This window comes from Mchenga conophoros, linkage group LG23, assembly GCF_057382185.1.
Source record: "Mchenga conophoros isolate Kocher_MC1m ecotype Shallow Benthic linkage group LG23, M_conophoros_male_GT1.1, whole genome shotgun sequence".
Classification (NCBI taxonomy): Eukaryota; Metazoa; Chordata; class Actinopteri; order Cichliformes; family Cichlidae; genus Mchenga; species Mchenga conophoros.
Window position 1 is genome coordinate 4,096,771 of NC_140547.1, and position 25,438 is coordinate 4,122,208.

General features: G+C 41.6%; 1 protein-coding gene across 3 annotated transcripts in view; it reads right to left on the reverse strand.

The window, feature by feature from the left end:
• Positions 1–25,438, reverse strand: part of tle2b (TLE family member 2, transcriptional corepressor b) — a 78,679-nt gene that overhangs the window by 41,581 nt on the left and 11,660 nt on the right. For all 3 annotated transcript variants that reach the window (XM_085266080.1, XM_085266081.1, XM_085266079.1), the window contains exons 2-4: positions 24,949–25,046; positions 23,761–23,824; positions 6,562–6,606 (exon numbers count right to left, since the gene is read on the reverse strand). In XM_085266080.1, coding sequence (XP_085122206.1) covers positions 6,562–6,606; positions 23,761–23,824; positions 24,949–25,046 — 207 coding nt within the window. The remainder of the gene's footprint in view (positions 1–6,561; positions 6,607–23,760; positions 23,825–24,948; positions 25,047–25,438) is intronic.

Below are 25,438 nucleotides of genomic sequence, written 5' to 3' on the forward strand. Positions count from 1 at the left end.
TGGGATGCAAGTATCATCTTGTGTTCAAGTCAGTCATTTTTGATGAACAATGAATTGAAGGAACAATAGTATATTGCTTGTGAAATGGTGGCGTGTCACGTTACTGCCAGTATTGCTCTTTTTCGCTCCGGTTCAGTTCAAATACACGACATCCGTTCAAAATGACACTTTTATCGACTGAGACTGTGTCTGTCCAGGTTGTTCTTGTGACTATTTTAGTAAATATTTGTATTCACGTCATCATAATCAAACCGTGAACTTCTAACCTGTGAAGCTTTTTGTCTGCTAAGTACCGATAATGCGTGTAATGCTCACCGTAGTTATGAATCTTAAGCTGCTGGTTAGTTCTGCTGCGATTGTCTTTTTGCTACAGCAAACAAGTATTGGCTCTATCTTATTAACCTCCTGCCTTTCACATTTTCACAGTCTCCCAGACTGCACTGTGCTCTTGTGGGAAACGAGTCTAACACAGCTTCCATCCCACCAACTTATCAATCTGCTTCCAGAATTAAGCATCAATACAAAACAGGTTTCAGTCTGTTCAAAACACATCTCAAGACATACAGCACACTATTGCATCTGTAAGCTTCCCTCTGCCAACAACTCTGAGCTCACAGTTTATGGATGAATTACAAAATATACTGAATATACATGTTGTGCACAGCAGGGGATACAGGCAATAACTACTCAAGCCCCAAAAGTGCTATATCAATGAATACAGAATAACCACGGAGAGCAGCGTAAAGTCCTCACAGCCTCCCTCGCTCCTCCTGGGGATACAGCTAGTATATATATATATGATATGATAATGGAAGTGAGATAATGTGATGGTGTGCGTGTGTGCATGCATGTCAGTGTATCCATACAGCCTAAGAGGAGGGAGATGCTACCATCGGAGCAGAAAGAAAGAACGAGGAAGAGAGTGAAAGAAAGAAGCGCAGAGATAAAAAAAAAAGCAGTGTGAAATTTAAAGAAATGTGAAAATTAAATTGTAAAAGAACAGAAAAGAGAGAGATGAGGGGAGAAAAAAAATCAAAAGAGACTCAAAGGAAGGGTAGAAAGGCAAGAGATGACTGTTACAGCTCAATTAATGCCAGGACATGAGATGGCCCTGCCACAGATAATGACAGAGCGTGCGCTGGAGAAAGAGAAAGAGAGAGGCAATAGCAGTGATCTCGACAGGATGTTAGGAGGAAGCTGGAGGGTGGGTGGGGGTGTGTGGAGAGGAAATAAGAGCAGATACTGTTAAATCTATTCATGATTCATTATTTCGTGCTGCAGCTCAAAGCTCCCCTCCCTCTCTTGATGTCTCTGTTTCTCTCTATGTCTCCCTATTTCTGCTCTCCCCCTTTTTTTCTTTCCCATTCCCCCCATTGCTCTCATTTTCATCTCCATCGCTCCCCCTCCCCTCATCTATTCTATGAGGTCTTTATCTGTCTTTTCTGAGGCTCCATCCTTCCTGTTTACCCTCTCCTCTTTCATCCGTTCAATTAATCTCTCTCTCCTATTCTCCTTCTCATCACTGCTCTCACACTTTTTCCAACATCGGCTCTCCCTGCCATTTTTTTAAAGTTTCCCTATCTCCCATACTCTGACAGTCTTTTTCTACGTGCACTTGTACTTTTATGTCTTCAGTCCCCAATTTTATAAATGATCTTACTTTTTCAAACTCTTCCACTCACTTTTATAGCCCTTCTCCCTTTGTAACATCCTCCACAACCTCTCGTTCTGTGCAATGACTGTGTCCACTTTCTTTTCTCTCAAAAATTCTTACATCTTCTCTCTTTTTGATGCCATTTTTACAGTACTTCCCTAATTTTCCGTGCTAGACCACTTTCCCTTCCACCACCTTCTTTTTATTCTATTTCTGTCAAATTGGGCTTCTCTGTTTCCTTTTCTACTCGTGATACCGTGCGTACTCTTTTGCTATCTGCTTCACATTTCCTCTCACGCCGATTCTCCTACATCTTATCCCATCCCTTTTAACCGCCCTCCTTCTTTCTGCACATATGCACTTCTCCTTCCCGCTGCTCAATCATAAATTGTTTCCACCTTTCCTCGCTCTCATATTCTGGCTGCTAGCTCTTCTCGCAGCCTCGTTCGCTGGTTCCTGACACCAGACCGTTTCTTCTTCATTACTTTCTCTCTTTTTCACTCTCATATGCCCCACTCCGGCTCTTTGGTCTCCTCCTGTCATTCTATCTTTTCTTCCCATCTCTCCTTCCACTCCTCCTATTTTCCTCACTCACTTCTCCTTTGGTCTCTCTTTGTCATCCTCCCCACCTATCATCCTCCTCCTCGCCCTCCTCCTCTCTCTTCATCTCTCAGAGGTGCAGCCAGCACCGAGTCCATTTCTTCTTTTTTGGCGACAAAAGCTGACAGTCCAGTTCTGCCTGGCTTTTGCTGCCAGCCACATTTCTCTCTCCCCACTCGCTCTGCCTCTCTTTATCTATTCTCCCTTCCTGCTGAGTAATAGTTTCCCTTTTTGTGATTAACATAAAACTTTCACTGCGTTTCGTTTGGTTTACCCAAAATACATTTAAAAGGGGGGTAGCATTAAATGTCAAGGAAAGCAAAGATAATTGCATTTCAGTGGTTGGCTTTATTTGTTTCAAGTATTATTATTTAAATATTTAATTCACCAGTTGGACTAATAAAAGCTGACATATCATTATATCATTCTCTATCCTACTGTAGTTCGAATTGTTCCTCTATGAAATAAATGGTTGCTAACACAAAACCTTCACAGTACTGCGATCTCTTTCAACTCTAGCCCCCCTTCTTGTTTTTTTTTTTTTCATCTCTTGCAGTCTTCCACTCTTTCTGATCGTTGCTCCTCAGTAGTTGTGCCATGTAGTAGTGTCCACTGTAAGGCTGAGGAAGGGTAGAAAGAAATATGCTAAATTTTGGAAGACTATGCATGTTAGAGCGTACTTGGGAAAGAGACTTAACCTCAAATTGCCCCCAGTGCATCCATTAAACTCTGAGTGTTTGCGTGATAGTGTTAGTTTTATATTTGAAAGCAGAAATTGTGCACTGGAAAAACAGATAATGTATGATAGCAGACCAGAATAATGATTTTTAATGAAGATGTGGAGGCTGGATTTGAATTAGCATGAAGGTGCCACACAAGCATGTTACATAATGTCTTAAATATCACTAATCTAAGTACGTATCTGATATGCAGACTGTAGGCCTAAAAAAATCTACAAGAAAACAGGAACCAAGCTGATGAACTTTCAGCGAGGTGACGATAGCTTCATTTCTATGTCACAGTTTTAAAAAATGGGCAGTCTCACCTACCTCAAACACTGAATAGGCTGCTGAAGTATAACTGTAGTTTTCAAAAACACTACAACATAAGAGGCAATCCACAACACATCCTTACTTCACCAAAGGAAAGAGACGTATTGTGCTGCACTCTGTTCGCTCACAACGTGATTTAAGAGGAAGTTCTAGTGCAACAACAGAATGCGATGCAGTGTTTTTGATGGATGCTTTACACAAAGATCTCGACTCAAATTAATACAGCTGATTCAGATCAATCGATACATATGCCCCGTTTGCCCCTAAACATGTGTTTTCTCTTTGCTAACGACACCCAGCAGAGGATTTGGAGCACATATGTACACAGTACTCGACATGTGGAGCCATTGTTGGATGTCTTTGCGCTATAATTGCCTTGATGGCTAAATGACACGATGATTACGAGGTTGAAGTGCAGAGGCTTTCATTTAAAGGCGTTTTGGAGATTATTTCAAACAATGAGCTTCCTTCTGAAAGGCTATAACAGGCAGGTTGAGAGCCCATTGTGAAACGTGAAAATAATAAACCCCTCTTGTCTTTTCTTCCATGACAGTGTCTAAGTCAGAGAGCGAGGGAGAGAGTTAGCATGACGCAGATAGATTGATAGATATACAGAGAGGGAGGTGGGGGGAAAATGCAGGCTTCTTAAAGGAAATGTCTTTAAGGTGGATAATCACGGATAATAATTCTATCAACACGGAGAAAAAAACAGCTTTCAGGTCTCAACGTCTGTCCGTCTGCCAAGACATTTATCTCACTGTCTGCACGTCTTTCTACGTGCGGTTTGACTGTTGTTCTCTCCTGTAACGTGACACAGACAGCAAATTAGCAGCAAGTGTGGGAATTCAAGCAGTCACTGGCTCCTGAGAGCACACACTGCTCATTAGACACGTCTTCATACAGGAACACCCAGTCTCAGCAAGGACAAGTGGAAACGCTGCACAATTTACACCGACCTTCCTTTACTACTCTCTACATGGTATTCTTTACAGTGTAGGAGAACCATGGGGAATGATTTTTACACCCTGATCATATCACATGCTGCAGATTATAGCTAATCCTTATTGAGCTAGTGTCACCTGTCTTCAATCTGTCAATACCAGTTTTGTATAACATACATTCATCATTGCTAAGGTCACCGTTTTGTGCCGGTCAGCTGTCTCTCACGAGTAATTATATCTTCTTTCATTTGCACACATTATTCTTTGTTTTGCTTTATAATGATCAAGCAAAACATGCACACAAATACACATTCATAGGTTATCATAATTTTGAGATAACCGATGACTTTTTCATTCATACAGAGATTGCAGCGCTTGCTTTTGATGCATGCACAGGTATATTGAGTATTCCATCAATTTTCCAATGAATCAAGTGATCTCATAAAATACTTTTGTCTTATTCATGAGCGACACTAGTTATTAGTTAGTCAAAGAGGAAAAAACGAAGCACTCACTGGTTTTCATTTGAGAAACTGCAATGTGTCCAACATCTGTCCACAAATACTAAACTCTTTCGTTGTATTTAATTGCCATATTAAAATCTTTTTTTAAAGAAAACTTTTTTTAAAAACGCAAAAATAAATAAACAATCACAAGTACAGTGATGTTAAATAGAATAGTTATACATAGGACCGACACAAAGCCATAAAATAAAATACTGACAATATTTATACGTAGAGTTGGTGTATGTTCATGTGTATGTGTTTCCTATATTTTATATGTGCAAAAGTAATGTTACTAAAGCCTTAAAATAAACATGGTGTAGTACACCTCATGCCCCCCTTCAGGCTCACCCCTGCATACTGCAGTGATAGTAGGACCCCTGATATCAGCCTTGTGTGTAAACACTGTGTGTGCAGACAGACACGTTAAACTGTTACACAGTGAGAACTGAGCGCTGCAGAGTCGCGGTTTTAAAGTATCAAAGCAAAACTTTTAAGTTATTAAGTTACTCGATGAATCGCTGCAGCTCCAAACTGAAATGTTGGGCAGTGACCTTTACTAAAATTTCAGCCTTTTGAAACAACTTGCTACGTTTGGGCTGATTATTAGTCTTCATAAATGAGGAGGAAAAACTGGGATCACTCCGTCTATGGAGCCTGTCAGTAACCATAGAGCGAAAAATCTTTCAAGGCCACTTTTTACTCATTTACTAGTGACAGAGCAGCTGTGAGGTTCTGAAATTAAACTCCAACATGGCCGTGGAGTATTTGAACTCTTAATCAAATTATTGAACTTTATTAATGCATATTTCACTCCTTCTACTGCAGCCAGTCTGAATCCAGCAGCTGGGTTTTCTATAACCGTGCTGCACCATTATAGTCCTTTGTGGAGTTAAAACACAAGGAAGAGCATAACTAACATCATATGCCTTATAAATGGTACCCAGCTAAATTTTCTTATTCATAACCTATCTACAGAAACACAGCTGGGAGCTACATATATTTAGTTATTGCTTTCATTGCAGTTTTAAAGAGCAATAATAGTAGTAGGAGAAAAAGATAAATGGATAAAAGGTTTCGCTTGGTTTGGGTGTTTTTTGCAAACTGACTCTGACAGTAGGTCAGCTGGATGAGGCTTACTGAAATTTCTACGTGCGACCCCAGCAGGACAAATTTACGTGGACCATCTGCAAAGAGCCCCGAGATAATACAAAAATGTCCGATATCTTCAGTCAGAGTAGCGTCAGCATAATCACTTCACAAACACTTGACTGTAGCTTGCTGTGTGCTTTACTACTCTAGGAAACAGACGGTGCTTGTATTTTAACAACTCTGTACTAAGTAGCAGGCAGAGTTCACCTAATGCTTTGAGGAGAAAGGCTAATCTGCTGTGCAGGCTCTCCATTTACAAGCACACGAATAAACCAAAGCGTGTGCACAAAATCATTTAAAATACGGGAACAAATTAACCAAGATGTGTGAACACACTCCTAACCACAAAATACCCCAATGCCTTCCAAATATATACATTATCAGAATACTAATATCATGCAAAAATTCAGTCAAGAGAAATATTTGTGTGTATTTATATGCAAAGTACATTTTGAAGTGGTGGTGGTATGCATTAACCAGCATTACAACCATACATTTAACCAATAAGTGTCCTATTTGTTTGCATACATAGAGGTCGCAAGAAAATACAGTTTAAACCCAGCCACATTACTCTGTACACATATGAACGGCAACCAAACACACAGCAACAACCTGGAGGTTGGAAGAAATCCAATCATACTACATGCAGAGTTTCTTACCTGCTTGTGCATCTCAATGTTGAGACCGTAGGACATCTCATAGTACTGCGGAGACACACACACAGAGACACACGGAGCTTTGTTAGCATTTTATTCACAGCCCACGTTAACATTCATTCTTACACAAAATCTCCCATTGAACAGCTGTTGCTCGGCACAGCCGCATATGCTGCTGTTTGTCACTGCGGTTTTAACGACAGAAAGAAAACGAGCGCGCCAAAAGACGGAAAAGATGAAGAGCGCACATGGGATGCACAACAAGTGCGTGTCTGTCTACGTGGAGGTAATGAGATATTTTTGTCTCAGTGTTACACGAGCATTTGTATGTGCGCGCGTGTCGTGCGTGTGTCAGGGTTTCTTCCTTTTAACAGTTTGACTATTTGTGCACAGCTGCCAAATGAGCATGACATTATGAGTGTGCTTGTGTGTGTTAACTGCATGTTGTTTTCTCTCACCGTTTGTGTGGATGTTGGTTTTATGCGCACGAACAGCTATGCGTTGTATCCAAATAATAAGACTCTGTGAATGCTTACTGTGAACATATTGTGCTCGGTGTGTGTATAGTCTGTGTGTCAAATACTCTACAGGCACAAAATCTCTTTCCACACCTTGGATTACCATGAAATATCTGTCCGGGTATTTTAAGTAAAAAACATCTGGCAATGCATGGCGTAAATGTACGCACAACACAATGCAACTGGATTGCTACAACCTTGGCCAAACCACATCTAGAAGCTGGTATTGTGAGCACACAGGTGAGGTGTAAATGCAGACAGTGTGGCCACGAGAAAAAAAAATGAATGTACGCCTTCTTCCTGCTTTTTGCCAATTTCAAAGGCCCTTTTTTAACAGAGAAAAACAGGAGCCCGCAAAGCGTCACTGCTTCCCTTGATGTGGGACACAAGATGTAACGCCTCCAATCAGATGTCATTATCCAGCTAAAAGCTTAAGCTATCGAACTGATTAATGATGGATTCAGCTGACTGTCAATCATTTGCAATATTTTAATGATTAAATAACTTGTGTCTTCTGCATTTATATGCAAATAATTATTGCATCGTTTTACTCCGTTTTCTGGACTAAATGACTTATTATTTAACTAACAGACCGACTACCATAGAAACTATTATCAGCTTTAGCCGTGTTGTGCATAATGTGCACATATCACATCAAAACAAGATCTAAAGAGGTCAATAACACAACATATCAATACCAGCGCATGTCAGGCTCCTGTCCTGAGTGAGTATGTTTTGTGTTCCTTTGTATGTTTGACACAATACCTGCGCCTCTTCTTATTAAATGCCGTGTGCTATCACCACTGCATGTGTTCCCTTCCTAAATATGTCTCTCTCTCCTCTGTGTGTTTCTGTGTGTACATCAGTAATGTTCTGTAATGGTGTTGGCGGCGAGCGGCACACAGACAGCGAGGATCCGTCATGGTGACAAAGGCATCCTCTGCCGGTGGATGAGCAACGCTCTGACTGATGAGAGTGAGACACGGCGCTCTCTCTTCCCCCCCACTCTCGGTATTCTCTTGCTCATTTTCACTCGATCGCTCTCTCTTCTCTCCATTTATTCCCCGCCTCATTCAGTCCCTCCCTCTCACTCCAATCTCTATCTTTTAAGGGGTTGTCAGTCCATCTTTTCTCTCATGCTGCTCTCTACTTATTCCCTTCCCTTTTTTTCCTAGCTGTCAGATGTTCTTTCACTCTCCATTTCAGTGTATTTTTCTATTTCCTGTCTCATTTTACTGAACTCTGTATCTTTGCCTTTATCTGTCTCTACCCATGGACTCACCTATCCATCTCGAATTCAAATTACATACTCGGAAAATGTAAAGAAGAATAAGAACAGTGTTTTAAAAAACAAGCAGTTTTTGCATTACTACAATATATTTACAATATTGCAGGGTTACATACTAGCGTACTGCAAGAACGACTAAAGATCAAAAGCAAAAGGAGGACTTTTGAAGAAGCTCGGTACAGTTTCCCTGGTTTTCCCCTCAGGTAGTGATATGCTGTGGCACATTTTGCTGCTTCGGTGTGTCAGTATTTCCGTCTTTAAGCTTTTCGTCTGTGCATGTGTGAAATTCTTGGTATTTTTGCTCTAGTTCAGAAATGAGTGGCCACCTTTATAAATAAAGAATTTACCTTTTCATTTATATAAAAGTGATTCCATTCCATAAAATATAGCTATTATTTGGGGAAAAGACACCACTGTGAGTTGACAGATCGTCCTTAATCAAGGCATAGAAAATCACATTGGCACATCAGTACAATTTACCCATCAGGGCCTCTAGTGGCTGTATGAATTATTACTGGCTTGCCAGGAACGATGGCAGACACAGGGTGACATCATTACTGTAAAACATCTTAGAAAGAGGTTGAAATGGATTTTTTGTTTTTAAACTGCGGGAGTCGAGATCACCACAAGTCATCTTTGTGCCCCACCACGACCAAACCTGACTCCCTCTGTTGTCACCCTTTTGTCCCGTCTCTCCTTTGTCACCTTCTTCCTCCCTTGCATCCTCTCTCGCTCTCAGCTGCCAAAGCCTTTTCTGTTTTTCTGGCCAATTATCCTTTTCGTTCATTTCTCTGACCTTCTTTCCCTCTCCCCATTACACTCTTTTATCCCTCCCCCCTTGTTTTATCTATCTGCCGTATCATTTTTGTTTCCGTCCCTTACACTCTCTTAGCCTTTCTTTCCCCCTTTTAGTAATTTCTATCAATCATCCCTCTCCTTTATGTTCTCGCCCCGCTTCATGCTCTCGCGCTCTATTGCCATTTTCTACTTGGCTCCCTTGCTTTGTGTATTTTGTCCGCTCTCGTCCTTGTTGAGTGCTATATCTACATTTTCTCCTTTCTCTCCCTCTGTCGAGCTCACCTCCGCTGTGTATTTAGTTCTCTATTCTTTCCATTTCTGGCCAAAAAAAAGGAAAGAAAGAAAAAGAAGTCATGTGCACAAAAGCAGATGCAATCTTGCGATCTCGTTCACCTGTGAAAATGCAAACAAACTTTGCTGAAAGCAAATGCACACAAACACATGTGAGTAGGTCTTTGCATGAAGGTGTCTCCCTTTCCAGCCCCTCTCAACATAAAGGACATGTGACATCTCTCTTTGTTCTCCCCCTCTCTCCATCTCTCCTCAGCTTCTCTCTTCTCCATCATTACACCTCCCCTCAGCTCATCCCATCGTTTTAACTCGATTCCTGTCTGTCTCTCTTTATTAATTCTCCCTCCATCGCTGCCATCAGCCTCACTACCTGTCATTACTCTTTCCTTCCCTCCTCTCTTACATCTTCCTCTTTTACAAAAAAAAAAGTAGTAATCAACATTTTTCCCATTACACAAATAGCTGAGTGCTACAACTGGGGCTCCTATATTTGAATACAACCTTGCCAGATCACTTCAGCAGCCGACCTTTGCAAGGACACTCCAGTCTGGACTTATACGAAGTAGCTGATTGTACAGTTGTACGTTATGCAAAAGGCAGGGTACCCATGTGCAAACGGCCTACAGTAAAGTGGAAAAAATAAATAAAGACAGCCACAGCTAACGGATTTTAAAAATGAGCCTTTAATGACAGGGAAAGTTCAGAGCTCGATAAACTCTCTCACATTTAAAACTTTGAAATCAAGCTAACCTGCAGCTTTTCCACTGTAGCGGGAGAACTGAGATCAAGAAAAAGTTACAGATAAAACTGGGCAGAAGCAAAATCCTGCAGTGGAACAGCACAAAGCAGAAATCTGTGCAAATAGTATATCTTCCGGGATGAAATGAGGAATTATTGTTGTGCTCATTAAGAGGTCTTTATGTCTTACCACAGGCCCTATGATAAACAATTTAGTTATGTAGGGTCATCTAATGGATTGCTTTTTATATGCATTTATAGCTTTTTAATGTGTATATTTGATCACTCACTATATTGCATGATACAGAATATCACATTTGGTACTTTTCTTATTATGGATACTGATTTTTCCTGTCAGTGTTTTGGCTTTATTTGCATAAATGTATGTGCAGTTGTTTTTGGATCTATGTACTGTATCCCTGTAGGTATCTGTAAGTATCACTATTTGTGCTTTTGGCTGACAGAGGATTTCTGCCCCCTGTGTTCATCGCAGGTTAGGACCGGTTGGTGCTTTAACATCCACACGAAAATCAGACACACTGAGAAAAGCCACAGCCTAAAATTTCTTTTTGCAGTATTACAGGGTATGAGCAACTGTGATTGCTCACATTCTCATTAATATGTTTTTTAGCTTGCATGAGACCAAAAGCAAAACATGTAATAGCTATGTTGGTCCACGGTTTAAAATGTAGTATTTTTATAATAAAGGCAGTTGCCGGGGGCATACTGTAGGGATGAGACTCGTCACTTGAGGAACCAAGCAAAATGAAAAGGTCTATTTTAAACCACACCATGATCTTTTCCTAAAATAGGGTTGTTTTGGTGCCCAAAACTAACAGGAAAGCATAAATTTTTTCAACTTTTTATTGATTTGTAGGAAAAGTGGCTAAAACTTTCAAAACCTGAAGTCTATCTCAGCTACTACAGTGCAAGAGGCGGGGTACACCCTGAACAGATCGTTAACCTGTCGCCAGGCTAGCACAAAGATTCACACATACGGGCAATCTACAACCATCCATTTACCCGATCCCACTAACTGCTCACCACCGTGCTGCCCTATAAGGATATCTGACCCCACAAATAATGCCCTTTGTATCATATTTGATACATGAGTTTCTGAGACCTCTATCTCAGCAACATGATCAATACTTGTTATGGACAAAACTCTTTTTTTTTTGTCTAAAATTAACATTGTTGTTAACAAAAAGTTGCCAAAAACACCCAATGTATCAAATGCGATGTAATAAATATATCATACACAACATGATATAGCAAAAACAAAAATTGTGGATTTTGTTATAAGGGTTAGTAAACATCTCAGTTCCAAAAAAATCTGAATTTTGCAGGGTGTTTGGGTCTTACAGGGTTTCTTTTACTTTTTTCATACTTTGAGTGCACTGTTTAAAATGTTTCTACCACTCCTGGCTCATTAGAAAAGACATGAACGCACGGATTACCTTTAAACATTTTAGGAACGAGTACAGGGGAAGGAAAACCTCCGTAAGCAGCAAATAATTATTCAGTATGGTGTGCATGCCAAATATAAACTACTAGGACTTAAATCTAAGTCAGTATAAAGAAAATAAAACAGGAATTCCCACACGTAGAAATCTGCAGGATTTTAAACACCAAGAGATGATAAGAAGCTAAGAGCTGAATGGGACACAAGCCACAAGCCAGCGTATCTTTTAGAGCATCGCTGATTTACACTGGTAACTTGCTCCAAATAGAAATAGGCTCTTTAAACTGTAAAATGACTGGTCCAAAACTTGTCCCAGCCAGGGTTTCCTTTGAAGAGGCACAAAAGAGGAGCCTGAAATGTAGTAACAGTTGTCCAGTGGGAGTTGGCCAGACAGCAGTAAAGTGACTATTGTACTCTTTGTGCGATCTCTGCAGAGCGGCAGCGACAGCACCCTATGGGAGCCTGGTCTGTTGAAGCAGTTAAAAGCTGAGTTTGATTTAAAACGAACGTGATTGGCACTTACAGTACAGACCACTATTAATGTCTTTGTTTTGATAATACTAAAGTCAACCACTTCGCAAATATGTTTAACTATAGTCTGTAGAACTGAAGATGGAAAATTATATCACAACGTGGGACTGCATTGTGCATATGCACTCCAGTAGTAACAGATGCACCACACGGTCCCCTACAGTAGGCGGGGATAACAGCTGCACTATGACTGCACAATATGACTAATAACGCTTCTGTCTGAACAGTTGAAATTGTTGTACTACAGTATGTTTTGTCTGTTGTAGTCCTGTTTTTAATAAGTTCATCTCCTCTTAACTGCTTGCCCCTCCAACCTCCAATTACACCCACTGATGCCTGCTCTTCTGCCTTATATAATCCCTCTGTTGTGCCACTGCAATCTCATTCAGCACTCAGTGTAAGATCTATGGTGTATGCAGGCTTTGTGGGCATGTGTGTGTGTGTGTCGCACACAGTGCAAGGCACATGCGCTGGATGAGCATGTGTGTTTGTGTATGTGTGTGGTATGTTAAGCCTGGCAGAGGGGCATTAAGCCAACCGGCTGACATCACTTACCAAGAACACCCAGCACTGCCCACCCAGCGAGCAGAGACAGAGAAGTGCGCACGTGTACTGTGGTGTGTGTATTTGTAACAGACAGTGAAGCTTCATCTGAAGATAATGGGAACTGTAAGGAGACAAACAGAGAGCTTGGGAAAGTGAGACTAATCTACTTGGGTTATGTATATTTTCTATTTTTAGAACAGACTGAAATTGGCATGAGCACATAGCCACAGAGGCATTCACAGCGCTCTTAGATTAAAGTGAATCCATCGCCAAATGACATTTAATGAGAGCGTCTTATGTGATGCAGACATTGTTATCGGTGTCCATGGCTGCATTAACCTAAATGTGCTCTTGTGCGTTCGCAAAATTATAGACACGCATGCACAAAACATGAAAAACGGACAACACAGGTGCAATCCATTAGCAACACTAACACAAAACAACAAGTTCACCTCGGTAAAAGCGAAATTGTCATCAACCCCCCAAGGTAACGTGAACAATAATACATAATTATTGTTTGCAGAATAGTTTGGGTAACAAACTGGGTTGTTTTTATTTTTTGCTTCATTTTGTTTTGAAGCCAAAATTTGATAAATACTGTATTAACATGCAATTTTATTATCTCGGAATTAAGAGATTGATTTTAGCAGCATAATGTGTGCAAACAAAGAAATCTGCACTCTTTCTAACGGCCATTACACCTCCGATTGTAGCACCGCGGCTTCTCAGTCAGATCCTCTCCTCACTCGTCACGTCCGGTGTCAAAACACCAAGGTGTCGACAGCCAAATTGCTCGGCCCGAGGCTTTGAGCCAGGATTTCGCTAACCCGTAAGTGACTTCACAGTGGCTACATCCATCTTTTATATATATTAGTTTTGGCACAGACTGAGTAAATTTAATAATATTCCATGAAAGTATTTTCTTTGTGAATGGAAAGGCAACTTTGCTTCTAAGATACTGGCTTGATTTAATATGAAAACTGACCTCTACTGGAAGTAAACTGAACAGGAATGAATTAACAGACTGGAGCAAGTTTAATTTAATTAAACACTTAGTTGCATCTGCAAACTATTACTTTTCTACAAATCTGAAGTCTTTTTTATCCTTTCGAAAAGAAAGCAAAATCTTAATTCTTTGACTTGTGTGCAATTTTTCTTTTTTCCTTAAAGTGAAGCTTTTCACCCATACAGCTGAGGAGAATAAAATCTGCGAATCCTTAAAAATGTTTTCAATTCCCAGTGTAGCCAAACATAAAAAGAAGAAGACAAAAACAGAGAGAGAGGGAGAGAGGAAATACTTGTATACTCATGTTGAGTCTACATCTCACTCACTCCATTATCACTCCTTCATTTTCTGCTTGCTTTTCGGCTCATTATGTCAGTTCAGCAGGCGGGTTACTTTAGATAAATGAGGTAGCAGTGTAATTCTTGTTTATCTGATCGAACTGTAACATCCCACTCTTCTGAACACACTTCATATCTAGCATCCATCTCCTGCTAATAACATACGGACTGCACTGTCATCATCGGGGCACAAACAGACAAAAAGCATTCCTGCATTTCTCTCAATGAAATGCTCTCCCTCTCCCTGCTTCTTTCTTCCCTCGCTCTTGTGTTTCCCTCCTCCTTTCCACTCTTCCATTCTTCAGGGAGTGTTTGCTCTTTCGTTCCCCCACTCTGCCCGCCCTCCCTCCCTCCACCCTCATGGTGCTGAGAGAGTGTCAGACAACAGTGCCAGACTCTCTCTCTCTCTTCCCCTCTATCTCCTCTATGCATTCTGCAAAGAACGCTGGCAGACTTTAAAATGAGCTTTAGGAAGTGGGTCTAATCCAAGGTGATTTATCTAAATGGGACATTCATGTGTGTGTGTGTGTGTGTGTGTAATGCTTTACAGCATGTTTGTATTCATACAGTCTGTGTGTAGCTTACAGGCATGCTTTTACTCGAGCATGGTGTAAGTGTGTGCATGTGTGTGTGTGTGTGTGTGTGTGTGTGTGTGTGTGTGTGTGTGAAAAAGCCTTAACAAAAGCATTGTTCACCGATGTCTCTCGGGCGAGCTTGTCTCTTTCATCTGCCCGCCCACGCACACGCACTTGGACACACACACATACCGCCAATGTTAAAACATTTATTAGCACGCTGTGCTAACCCACATCGGAGGTTATGTTAGCAGACGCTGACTTTCTGTTGTGTCCTGTCAGCGGGTGACGACTAAATCAGTCACAGCCGACATCCAGTTTCACTGCAGCTTCTCTTGCAGCCAGTTTCATCAGAGAAAGAGAGTCACAACAACAGCCGGATAACTGACCTTGAATTTCAGGGGTTTCTATCCTTAAACACATGTGTACAGTATGTTCTGCAACAGAGACTCGCTCGGTCTTTATGAATACTCCTATCTTGTTTGTTTACTTCGCTCCAGACAGTTCAGACAGGTTTAAGATTCTTAAAACGGACTCAATCCTTCCCTACATCTGGCCATGCTTAAATCCCTGCCTGGCCAACTCCCACTCGTGGATGGTGGGGCAACATTTAGCTTAGCACGGTCCGATCCCTTTTCGGGTTCTGCCCTGTGCCTTCCTCCTATCACACATCACTTTTATTTTTTTTTTACTTCCAACTGATTCTTCTCATTTCTCTTTTTCTGAACCCTCCTCCATCATCCTCGTGTAGAAAAATCTGCACTTTCTTCCTTTTCTGGGTTTCTCTCCGTCCCTCTCTCTTCAGCAGTGTCCTTGCTCTGTTTTTTCCCCTCCCTCTCTCTCTCTCTCTCTGCCAATGCCCTTGTGGCCTCTTTCTCATATTTCTCTTTCATCTCAGTTTTATTCACCCCTTTTTCTATCTATCTCACTGTCCCCATCTCTCTCTCATTGCTTCTATACGCCCTCCTTCCTTTTCTCTACATCCTCCACCGCCCCCCTTTCCTAAGCAGTCTGTGACTGTAATGTTGCTGAAGAGAACACAGTGTGTCATCCTGAATCAGACAGATGAGCTGGGAGTGGAGTAAGAGGCTGAGAGCACTGCATTAATCCACACACACACACACTAACACACACATAGTCCCTGCCTGAGGGTCTGAACGGACAATGCACACAGATATATACTTGCACACACACACGCACACAAACTAAGACAGAGAAACCATGCACAAACACATCCTCACAATGCTCCAGAAAATGACTGCATGAGACAAAACATGAGCAAAAGCATGAAAAGCCTGATACACACCGTGATTCTAAAAGAAACCCCATTAATGTAAGCTTTCTAGGTAATAAATTATGTAAGAAATGAAATACCAATAGTATTAAATGTTACTTATTTACTACTGTGACCAACCAGTGGGTTTTTTCTATCTCAGTTTTCTTTTAATCGTTTTAAATTGGAAAATTGAGTAGCATGATGTTTCTAAGTTTTGATATTAATGTAATGAATGCCAACTAATCCTTAAAATGCAAACTTCTGCAGTAAAAGCTTTTCAAAAAGTTGCCATAAAACAGCAGGAGGTGTAATGCTAGCCTACAGCCACTAGAGGAGGCTTAGCTTAGTTTTGAAGTTATCTGTTGATACTGTCAGACTTGTTGATCAGTTTCACAAAAAGCAGGTGTGTAACATCAAACAAGGCCTATTGAGGATATAATATGAGTAACCACGTCTTTCACTGTTGCATTATTGTCCACAAAAGCTTAGCATGCACTAAAACAATAAGCTATAATCACTGCTCACGTTATTCTTAGTTACTCCTTGCTCGTACTGGGTTTGACCCTATTTTGCCTTTAAAACGATCTCAGCTCTTTGTGGCACGGATTCAACAAGATGATGTAAACACTCCTCAGATTTTTGGTACTTATTGACATGATATCATCACACAGCTGCTGTCAGCTGCACATCCACGATGGGAATCTCCTGTTTCACCACATCCCAAAGGTGCTCTACTGGATTGCGATCTGGTTACTGAGGAGGACATTTGAGCGCAGTGAACTCACTGTCATGTTCAAGAAACTGGTTTTGTTTGAGCTTTTTGACAGTAATCCTGCAGGAAGCAGCAATCAGAAGATGGTTACACTTCCCTTTTGGTAATAAAGGCACGGACTTGATCAGTTAGAGTACTCAGCTAAGCTGTGGCACTTAAATGATCCTCAGTTGGTACCAACAGGGACACGGTTAGCTAAAATAAAAATCACCACATCGTTACACTACCAGCGGCAGACTAAACTGTTGATACAAGGCAGCATGGAGCCACGCTTTCATGTTGTTTACACTAATTCTGACCCTACCATTCAAAGAAATCAAGACCTTCTGTTGTCCAGTTTTGGTGAGCCCATGCAAAGTGTACCCTCAGATGCTTTTCTGCATACCTTAGATGTAACAAGCAGTTATTTGAGTTACTGTTGCCGTATTGTCAGCTCGAAACGCTCATTCTCAACACGGCTTTTTGAGCTGCCACTCACTGGATATTTTCTCTTTTTCAAACCAGTCTCTGTAAACTCCGACACGACTATAAAGCGACATTCAAAGCCACATAAATCAACTTTCTTCCTCATTCTGATGCTCCGTTTGAACTTCAGCAGAACATCTTGACGAGGTCTACATGCTTTAAATGCATCAAGTTGCTGCCGTGTGATTGGCTGATTAGATATCTGCATTAAGAATCGCCTGTGTAAAATTTGTAGTGACTACAGTATTTGCCATGTTCAGTCTAATTTTTAGGCTTCTTGAATTATGAAACGAATGCTTTGGCTTCGAATCCCGAGTCTCCACTTGCTGTTTGACACTTAAGGCACTTTGAATTTTTTAAAATCATCGCTTTATGTTTCAACGGTAGCTTGAAATGATGACAGCTCTATTGTTCGCAGTCCCCTCGTACAGGAAGGGAAAACACAATTATAAAATATATAATTTCATACCAAGCGCTTCATCCTGCGATTGTTTTTTATCATGAAACGTAATGCAACAATATTTTGTCTCTTGCCAGCAGCATGGCTCTTCATTAACCCTAGACCCCTGCAGCTCCACTGTACCTCACTTACACACATAGACACAAACGCAGTGATGGAGAGGCCACCTAATGTGATTCCCAACTGCGAGCTGTCACCCTCCAGTAGACATGTCTTTTTTAAACTCTATATTAAAGGGGCTGGGCAGTCCACCCCTCTGTAAGAGTTTTGTCTTGTGTTTGACAGTAGAGATGAGAGGAGAGCTGCAGCAAAGGCAATTCTCTGTGCAGAAAAAAAAGGCTTCTGAAGGCATTAACTCCTACAAAGAAAAGAAAATGGAGAAGACGAGGGCAAAACTGACTTAGAACTGACTGTAAAACTTTCAGCCATAAAATCATCATCAAGGAGTTTTTTCCAATCTTAGGCCCACAAGCATCCCACTCTCTTACCCTCATGTTGCCTAGAGCCATGAAGGAAGGAGAGAGAGGAGAGGTTAAAACAAGAGGTTAAACCGTAGGTGACTTTGGAAGTTTTATGACGCAAGAAAACAACTTTATCACTCCTTTCCTTTCAAATTCCTCTGAGCCTCGCGCTCTTTCATCTGTTCTTTGCGAGATCCAACCTCAGGCCACGCTGGGCGAACGCAGCTCTTCAGGTGGAAGTCTCGCTTGCGCACCGTGCGAGCATGTGACCGACATGTCTACGCCCGCTGATTAACCAGGGCTACAATGTAACCTTATTTAAAAATACACAGTGGAATTCCAGGAGAGCAGTGAAATCTGAGAGCCATGAATTATAAATGCAACTGCCGGATAAGAGCAAGACTCCCACAGACACTTAATGTGCACGTCTTGATGTTTGTCTGTGTGTGCGCATGTGTGTGTGTGCACGTTGCCAGTGAGCCGGCCCAGTAGCTTAGCCAACATAAAACATATATCCCATCCAAAGAGCTACAGAGACTCGCTCTGCCAAACATAGAAATATACTACATCCAAACCTGGCTGTGTTATTTTACTGCGGCAACACGCCACAAACAGGAGCAATTTGAGGGGGTTATGGCATCATCTCTTGAAGTGTGAAATGTGTAAAACGTACCCATTGCCAACTATAGAATTAAAGTGGTAAATGTGTGGAAAAAGCATCTCCCCAAAAGTTTAATGCCATAAGGAGAGAGCTAGCAGCACAGTGAAACTTGCACCTTCTGTGTACACACACACTACAGCTACTTTCTAACTTCAGTTTATTTTTCGTGTTGATTTGTTTGTGCCTCATTCTCTCAAATAGTTTATTGAACACGGGGCATTTCCAGTCTATTGCTATTAGTCAATTAGTATTTCTCAGCACTATTACCTCCATTTAGCAATTATCATTAGCCTAAAGATGATTAATACAAAGAAATGTGATTTGTAAAACCTGCAATTCCCAACCACACTGTGATTAAACTGAATAAAAGAATTCGTGTTTACAAGAATAAAGGAGTTATTTGTGGTTTTCCACATAAAAAAAACTGTCCTTCAAATGTAATTTCGTACACCAGCAGCTCAGTTAACACCTGTTTTCAACATGTCCCAAAGCAAAAATCATAACACCGGTTCATTTGTGATAAATGCACAAATGCTGCAGTTCTGAGAAGTTACCAGAGGAATGGCCGATCAAGCAACGCCACCACATGCTGGGTAAAGACATTATAGCAGGCAAAAAAAGTAATGTAAATACATGTTATAGACCACCACTAGAAAAATTTATATGTGCAAGATGTTTGATACGAGGTATGCCCCCCCTGGATGTGATACAAGCAGTCACCCATCTGCGCATGAACTTCTCAAGTATCCGCATCTGCTGTTGAGGAATTGCTCTGCATTCCTCAGTGAGTGCCGCCTGTAGCTGTACGTTGCATCGTTACTGCCTCTGATGATCATGTCAGCCCAGCATGTCCCAGGCATGCTCAATAAGATACATATCAGGACTGAAGTCTGGCTACGCAAGCTATTTTGGTACTTTGTGGGTGGGCGCTGTCCTGCTGAAACGACCGCAGAGCAAGATGCTGCTCCGAAAATGGGACAAGTGCAGGTAGAGCCAAGAACAATCAGATCAGAGATGGCGCTCCCACGGACATGCGAGCACGCAGCAACAGCCCGACCTGGGTTGACTCAATCGTGGCATGATGGCGTGTTGTGCAAACACTATTATTTTCATCTTTTTTGTGGTGTGAGACTATTGGCTTGAGAATGCAGTAAACGGAAACATTTCTGATGTGGTTCGTTCGTGTTCAGGAAACAAATTACCGACTGACTGATTCTAAAACCAAATCAACGGGAACCAAAAAGTACTCACAGAATATTTTTGAGGTTTACTAAAATGGTTTACTAGGAAAGCAATTTAAAACAAAGACTGAAGCGTATTTCAACTTGCATGTCTTTTTTTAACCAGTATACTTTTTTTTTAACCGCTCTAAAGTGACTGCCTGTATGAAACAAGCAGCAGGCTTTCTGATGCCGAAGAGACACCCAGACCTCCCACCTTTAGGCACAAAGTATATGTTTCTTAACTGTCATGTCATCTTGAATGTAAAGCTTTTACAGTTTACAAGAACTTACACGCGCTCCAGTTATGTGTAACTACCTTCCTACTTTCCAACCCCTCACCCTGGTATTTAAAGAGCTTAAAACTGATGAATAGTAAAGGCAGGAGCAGTGCAGCATGGTGCGCAGAGCCCCAGCCTGTGGAAACAGGCCTCAGTGTGGATGACAGGCCTAACGAGCTAAATATAGCCTTCTGGGTTATCTCCTCTGTGGGCGCAGCGAGTCCGTTGTTGCTTCACATTATTTACGTGTCTGTGCGTGCACCCTCTCTCTCCTTCTCCATCTCTCTCGCCCTCTCATTTCACGCCCCCCCCCCCCCCCCCCCAACCACACACACAAACACATCGCTATCTCTTTCTCTCGCACTCTGTGTTGCATACTCTTTTTCTCTCTCTCCCTTTCTGTCCATTTCATCCCTTCGCAGCATCTTTTTCCTCAGTCTCCATCTTTCCGTCCCCTGGTATCCCTCTTTCTCATTTCTTCTCTCTCATTCCTTTTCAGCTTTTTTTCACACTCTTTCTCTCTCGTCTCTCTCCCTCTCTCTCCCTCTCCTCTTTTATTCTCTTTATCTCTGCCTCCTTTTGTATCCCTTCCTCCCTCAGCAGCTCCCTGTTTTTTTTTTTCTGTCTGACACTCTCTGAGCCTTTTTTTCTCTCAAGCTATCTTTCCCTTTGAGCCTCTCTTTCTTCTCTCTCTCATTTTCTCTCCCTCTTTCCCTCCCTCTCATTTCTGAGCCATGCCTATGAAGTAGCATTACACTGCGTTAGCCATCCACTACAATACAGTGAGCCCTTGTTCAAATATTATAGCCTGCGGTGCTAACGCTCTGCTATGCTAACCTATATGGGTATGTCATCAGCATCTGCAGCTCCCTGACCTCCTGCAAAAGGCAGCCGTTAAAGCCCCGTGTTTAAACACACAGCAGCGGATACTGTGTGTCATTCCTCCTCCATCCACAGCGGTCACAGAGGTTGTGACATATGATATGCACAAGTTCGATTAAATCCCGCTGACTATTGAAAGACACGGAAATGTATCTGTTCTGGCATGCCGCTGCCCCTATTGTATAAGAAAGGGTGGTGAAGATTTACACTGGGGAAGACGGATGTTTATCTAAGCTTTTTCTTCCCCACAGTAAATGTGTGAAGCTAAAATGGGGAGTGCCTGAATTGCTCAAGTTGTCCACATTGTACCGCACCATATTTATGTGCGCATGCATCTTCTTGATTTTTATAATGAGAAGCACATTAAAAACTTTATAATGAGGTCAGTTTGACAACCTTTCATCTTTAATGCACATGCTTTTGTGTTGTTTGGAATCCTCAATCAGCATTTCGTCATCCAGTTGCTTGAATTTATTGATATGCAGTATGCCATTAATTTAAAGTTTTATAGTGTTTATGCAGCTGCCAGAAAATGCAATAACTTTAAAATGTAATGAAAAGGCTCCCGTATTGGGAGTAAGTGACAAATCATGGAAATACAATTAAGTGAAATCAGAAATTCTGTTATAACTCAATTGTAAATCAGAATAAGTGAATAATAAATAACTTTAATATGAGCTTGCATACCTTTTGCTGAACAGCCACTTAGATTGCAAGCAGCACAGCGGATTTCTGTTCCAGTCGTTTTAAAGATGTCATTATAACCTGAGTGAGCGACCTGAGCAACATGCAAATCTGCTGGTGAAACACTCAGTCTTCTTCTCGTGAAACTAAAATATTTGTTAGACAAAAGAATTGTACAATCAGCGTGTTATCTCAAGACATTTTCACACATGAACTCAAGCCAATTTTGAGATAATGAGGTTGGCTATTTTCCACAGTTGTTCTTTCTCACAGCAGGATATAGCCTGCTTCAGACGCGCTGGCACAACTGGAAGTATTCTGTGTCATTTGGCAGCAGCCTGGATGGTGCGTGCAGGAGGGGAACACTGTACTACTATCTGTGTTATTTGCACATCGGTACAAAATGACATCACGCAGACTCTGGCTCACAGGTTGACTGGCTTACGTCTGATCCAACAGCACGAGGCAGTTGTGCTCTCACGTATCGCCCAGAAATGTTCAGGGTTGCAGTGCATGCGTGAAAACAGTTTCAGTGACTTCAATCACACAATTGTCCAAACATGCTATATTAGCTGAAAGAACTATTAGGAGACACTGGACGGAAGTAAGGGTCACAGCAGTAAGCCACCCAAGTGCAGTGAGCTGAACAATGGCGCATTTTCTTCTTCTTTTACTTTCATTTCCAGTTTGCAGACTAGTTTTCATCTTCCATGCACTCTACAGGTTGTTTCGTTGTGCTTACGACCAAAGCACTTGCATGGAGGTTTTTAGTCTTTTTAGTCTGCCCCAGGGCAGCTGTGGCTACAACTGTAGCTTGCCTCCACCAGTGTGTGAATGTGTGGATGACTGGGTGTGTAAAGCGCTTTGGGGTCCCTAGGGGGGACTAGTAAAAGCGCTATACAAATACAGGCCATTTACCATTTATATGTAGCGCAGTCTCTGCGACTAATTTAACCTAGCGACAGCTAGCAACCCCTAACAACACCTCTCCAGCTGGTCAGGAATTACACTATTTCCTTAGCGATCAGAGGCTGTCAGGCCTTACCAAACTACTGTACGTAAACTGCTAGAGAGTGTTCTTATGCTCTTTTATTTTAAAAAAAAAGGAATTTTGTTTTATTTGGAGAAATGCATGTGTTACAGCATTTGGCATGCACTTGTATCAGGTCCTCGTAAGGACAGAGGAACAAGGTCGTGTGCAAGTATGGATGAATGAACGAGTACCCTGTACATCCTGTGTGTGGGTGGGTGTCTGTGTGGGTGTGGGTGTGTGTTTATCTGCTGATCTCCTGCCTGTCTGTGGCCATCTACATCCATCTGTCTGTCTGCCAGTTTGCCTGTTTAGTGCTCTCTCTCTCTACCTTTCTCTCTCTTTTGTCAGTCTATCTGCCAGTCTGCTTCTCTTCTCTCTCTCTCCCTCTTTATGTCTCTCCATCTGTGTGTCTATCTAGCTTACGGCCCTGATCCTGCCTGCTCTCCCAGGTTTATGAAATGCGAGCAGCTTAGCAGATGGTGCATATCGTATTCTGGTCGGCTCTGTGTGGGTTTTGTACCACAGACGAAGGCTTACGATACATGTGAGCCTTTAGTCGCGCAGACACACCGACACGAGGAGCTCAGGCTGTTAGCACACGGGAGAAAACAGAGAAAAAGAAGAGCCAAAGAAAAAGACAATATAAAAGGTCTGAATGAGGAATAAAATATGGCGAGAGATACGGAGGCAGGTATGAGAGAGCGAGATAAACGGCGTGTGAGAAAAACTCTCGATAGCAAAGACTCTATTGTGCAAATGTGCAAGCGTGTTCTGCTGTTATTGATATTTAAGATACTTCCCTCGATATATACCATCTATTTGATTTTAACCCAGCAGACTCCTCTCAGAGAGCCGAGAGCCCTGGTCAGACTAGTCAATTAACATATAGCTTTGGTAAAGATGTGACTGGACTCACCATGATGTAGTGCCTCTGCATCTCAGTCTTCTCACTGGCCAGCTTCTCACACTCCAGCTTCAGGCTGCATGAGGGTGAGAAAAAGCACAAACACATGAATGAAATGGTTTACTTGAATCCAGTGAAATAATTTACACAGGACTCAGGACATAGTTTAGGTTGCTATGCCATACATGCCAAAAAAATACTATTTAAGGTCTAAGGTCTGCTTAAAGTAGCACAGAAAATGTTCACCTTTATAGCAGCAACAGCCAGAAGGGCGTCTCTCATTCTTGACTGCAGTTCACCACAGAAACAACACGTGTGTGGGAAGGTGTCCGATTCGGTGCTACCAAGTGCAACGTTTTTTCAATTCTGCTTAAACTGCACATTTGCTCTGCATTTTTATTATTGTTATCGTTTCTAGACGTGACAGATATTTAGAGTGCGTGGTTTTAAAACGAATCAACAGTGATTAAACGAAGAAAGTTCCAGTGGGTCATTATTATGAAAGGCGTTAGTGATGCTCTTTGATTTTGTAGATATGTGTGTGTTTTGCACAGATCCACCACACCCTGCAGTGAATTACTGTTAATGTATCACAGCAGGCTGTTCAACCTGCCCGCTGAGGTGTGAGAAAGAGGCTTTTATTTTTTAACCTAACTCTTTATCTCTATTAGCTGAGGTCATTTCAGGTCAACCAGCCGTGATAAGCTGATCAGTCACCTCCAGCAGTTAAAAATAAAAGACCTGAATTACCTAACTTTCTTTTTTTATGTTGGAAACTCAGTTATACTGTTGAAAAAAAATGCAGTATTTTAAAATTAGATGTGATATATTTATTTCTTATTAATATCGTGTTAAGGTTGATACGGACAGACACAATGATAGCATATTTCTCCCCAAATTAGTGTAAACGGATGCCTATTAGACTGAAACTTATGTAGAGACAGCTAAAGAGAAAGAATTTGGTATGACAGGCATCCCATATTTCCTTATAAAGATTAAAGGACACATGTGCAGCCATTCTATCTTTATTATTTGAACTGAATTACAATTTGTTGTTTCTATATTAAGACTAGAAGAGCGTTACTGGTTTCAAGCTTCTTCAGGAAGCTTGTTTCGTTTCCCAACAATATTTATGTTTTTAAATAAATTTGTGTATCTGCACGCATGCACAAATGGATTTGTGTAATGTGTTTTGGGTACCTGTGATACTGAGCCTGGAGGAATTGGAATTCCTCCTTGATTCGGTCCAGAGTTTCCAGGACTGTGAACTTGAAAGACTGGCCAGGTTGCAAGGGGACCTGCACAGGGGAGAAAACAGAACAAAGAGTGGTTGAAAAACAGATAGAGAGGTGTGAATGTGTGTGTGCCTGTTCGAGAGCAGACTGTAAGCACTGCTGTAAATGTGCAGGTGCATGTGAACCTGCATACTGGAGTGTGTGCGAGAAACTGTAAGTGTGTTTGTGTGTTTTTGTGTGTGAGGGAGCAATGCACGAGGAGGAAAAAAAGCCAAGATGAAAGTGAGAGGGAAGGTCACTTCCCCTTCCCACACATCATAAAAGCCTTGTCCTCTCTCTCTCTCTGTTCTCCTCCTCCTCTAATGACTCTGCCTCCTTCTCTCCACTGCCCCCCTATCCTTTCTTCCTCTCCTCTCGCTCTCCCTCGCTTCCACATTAGCATCCTCTTCACTCTG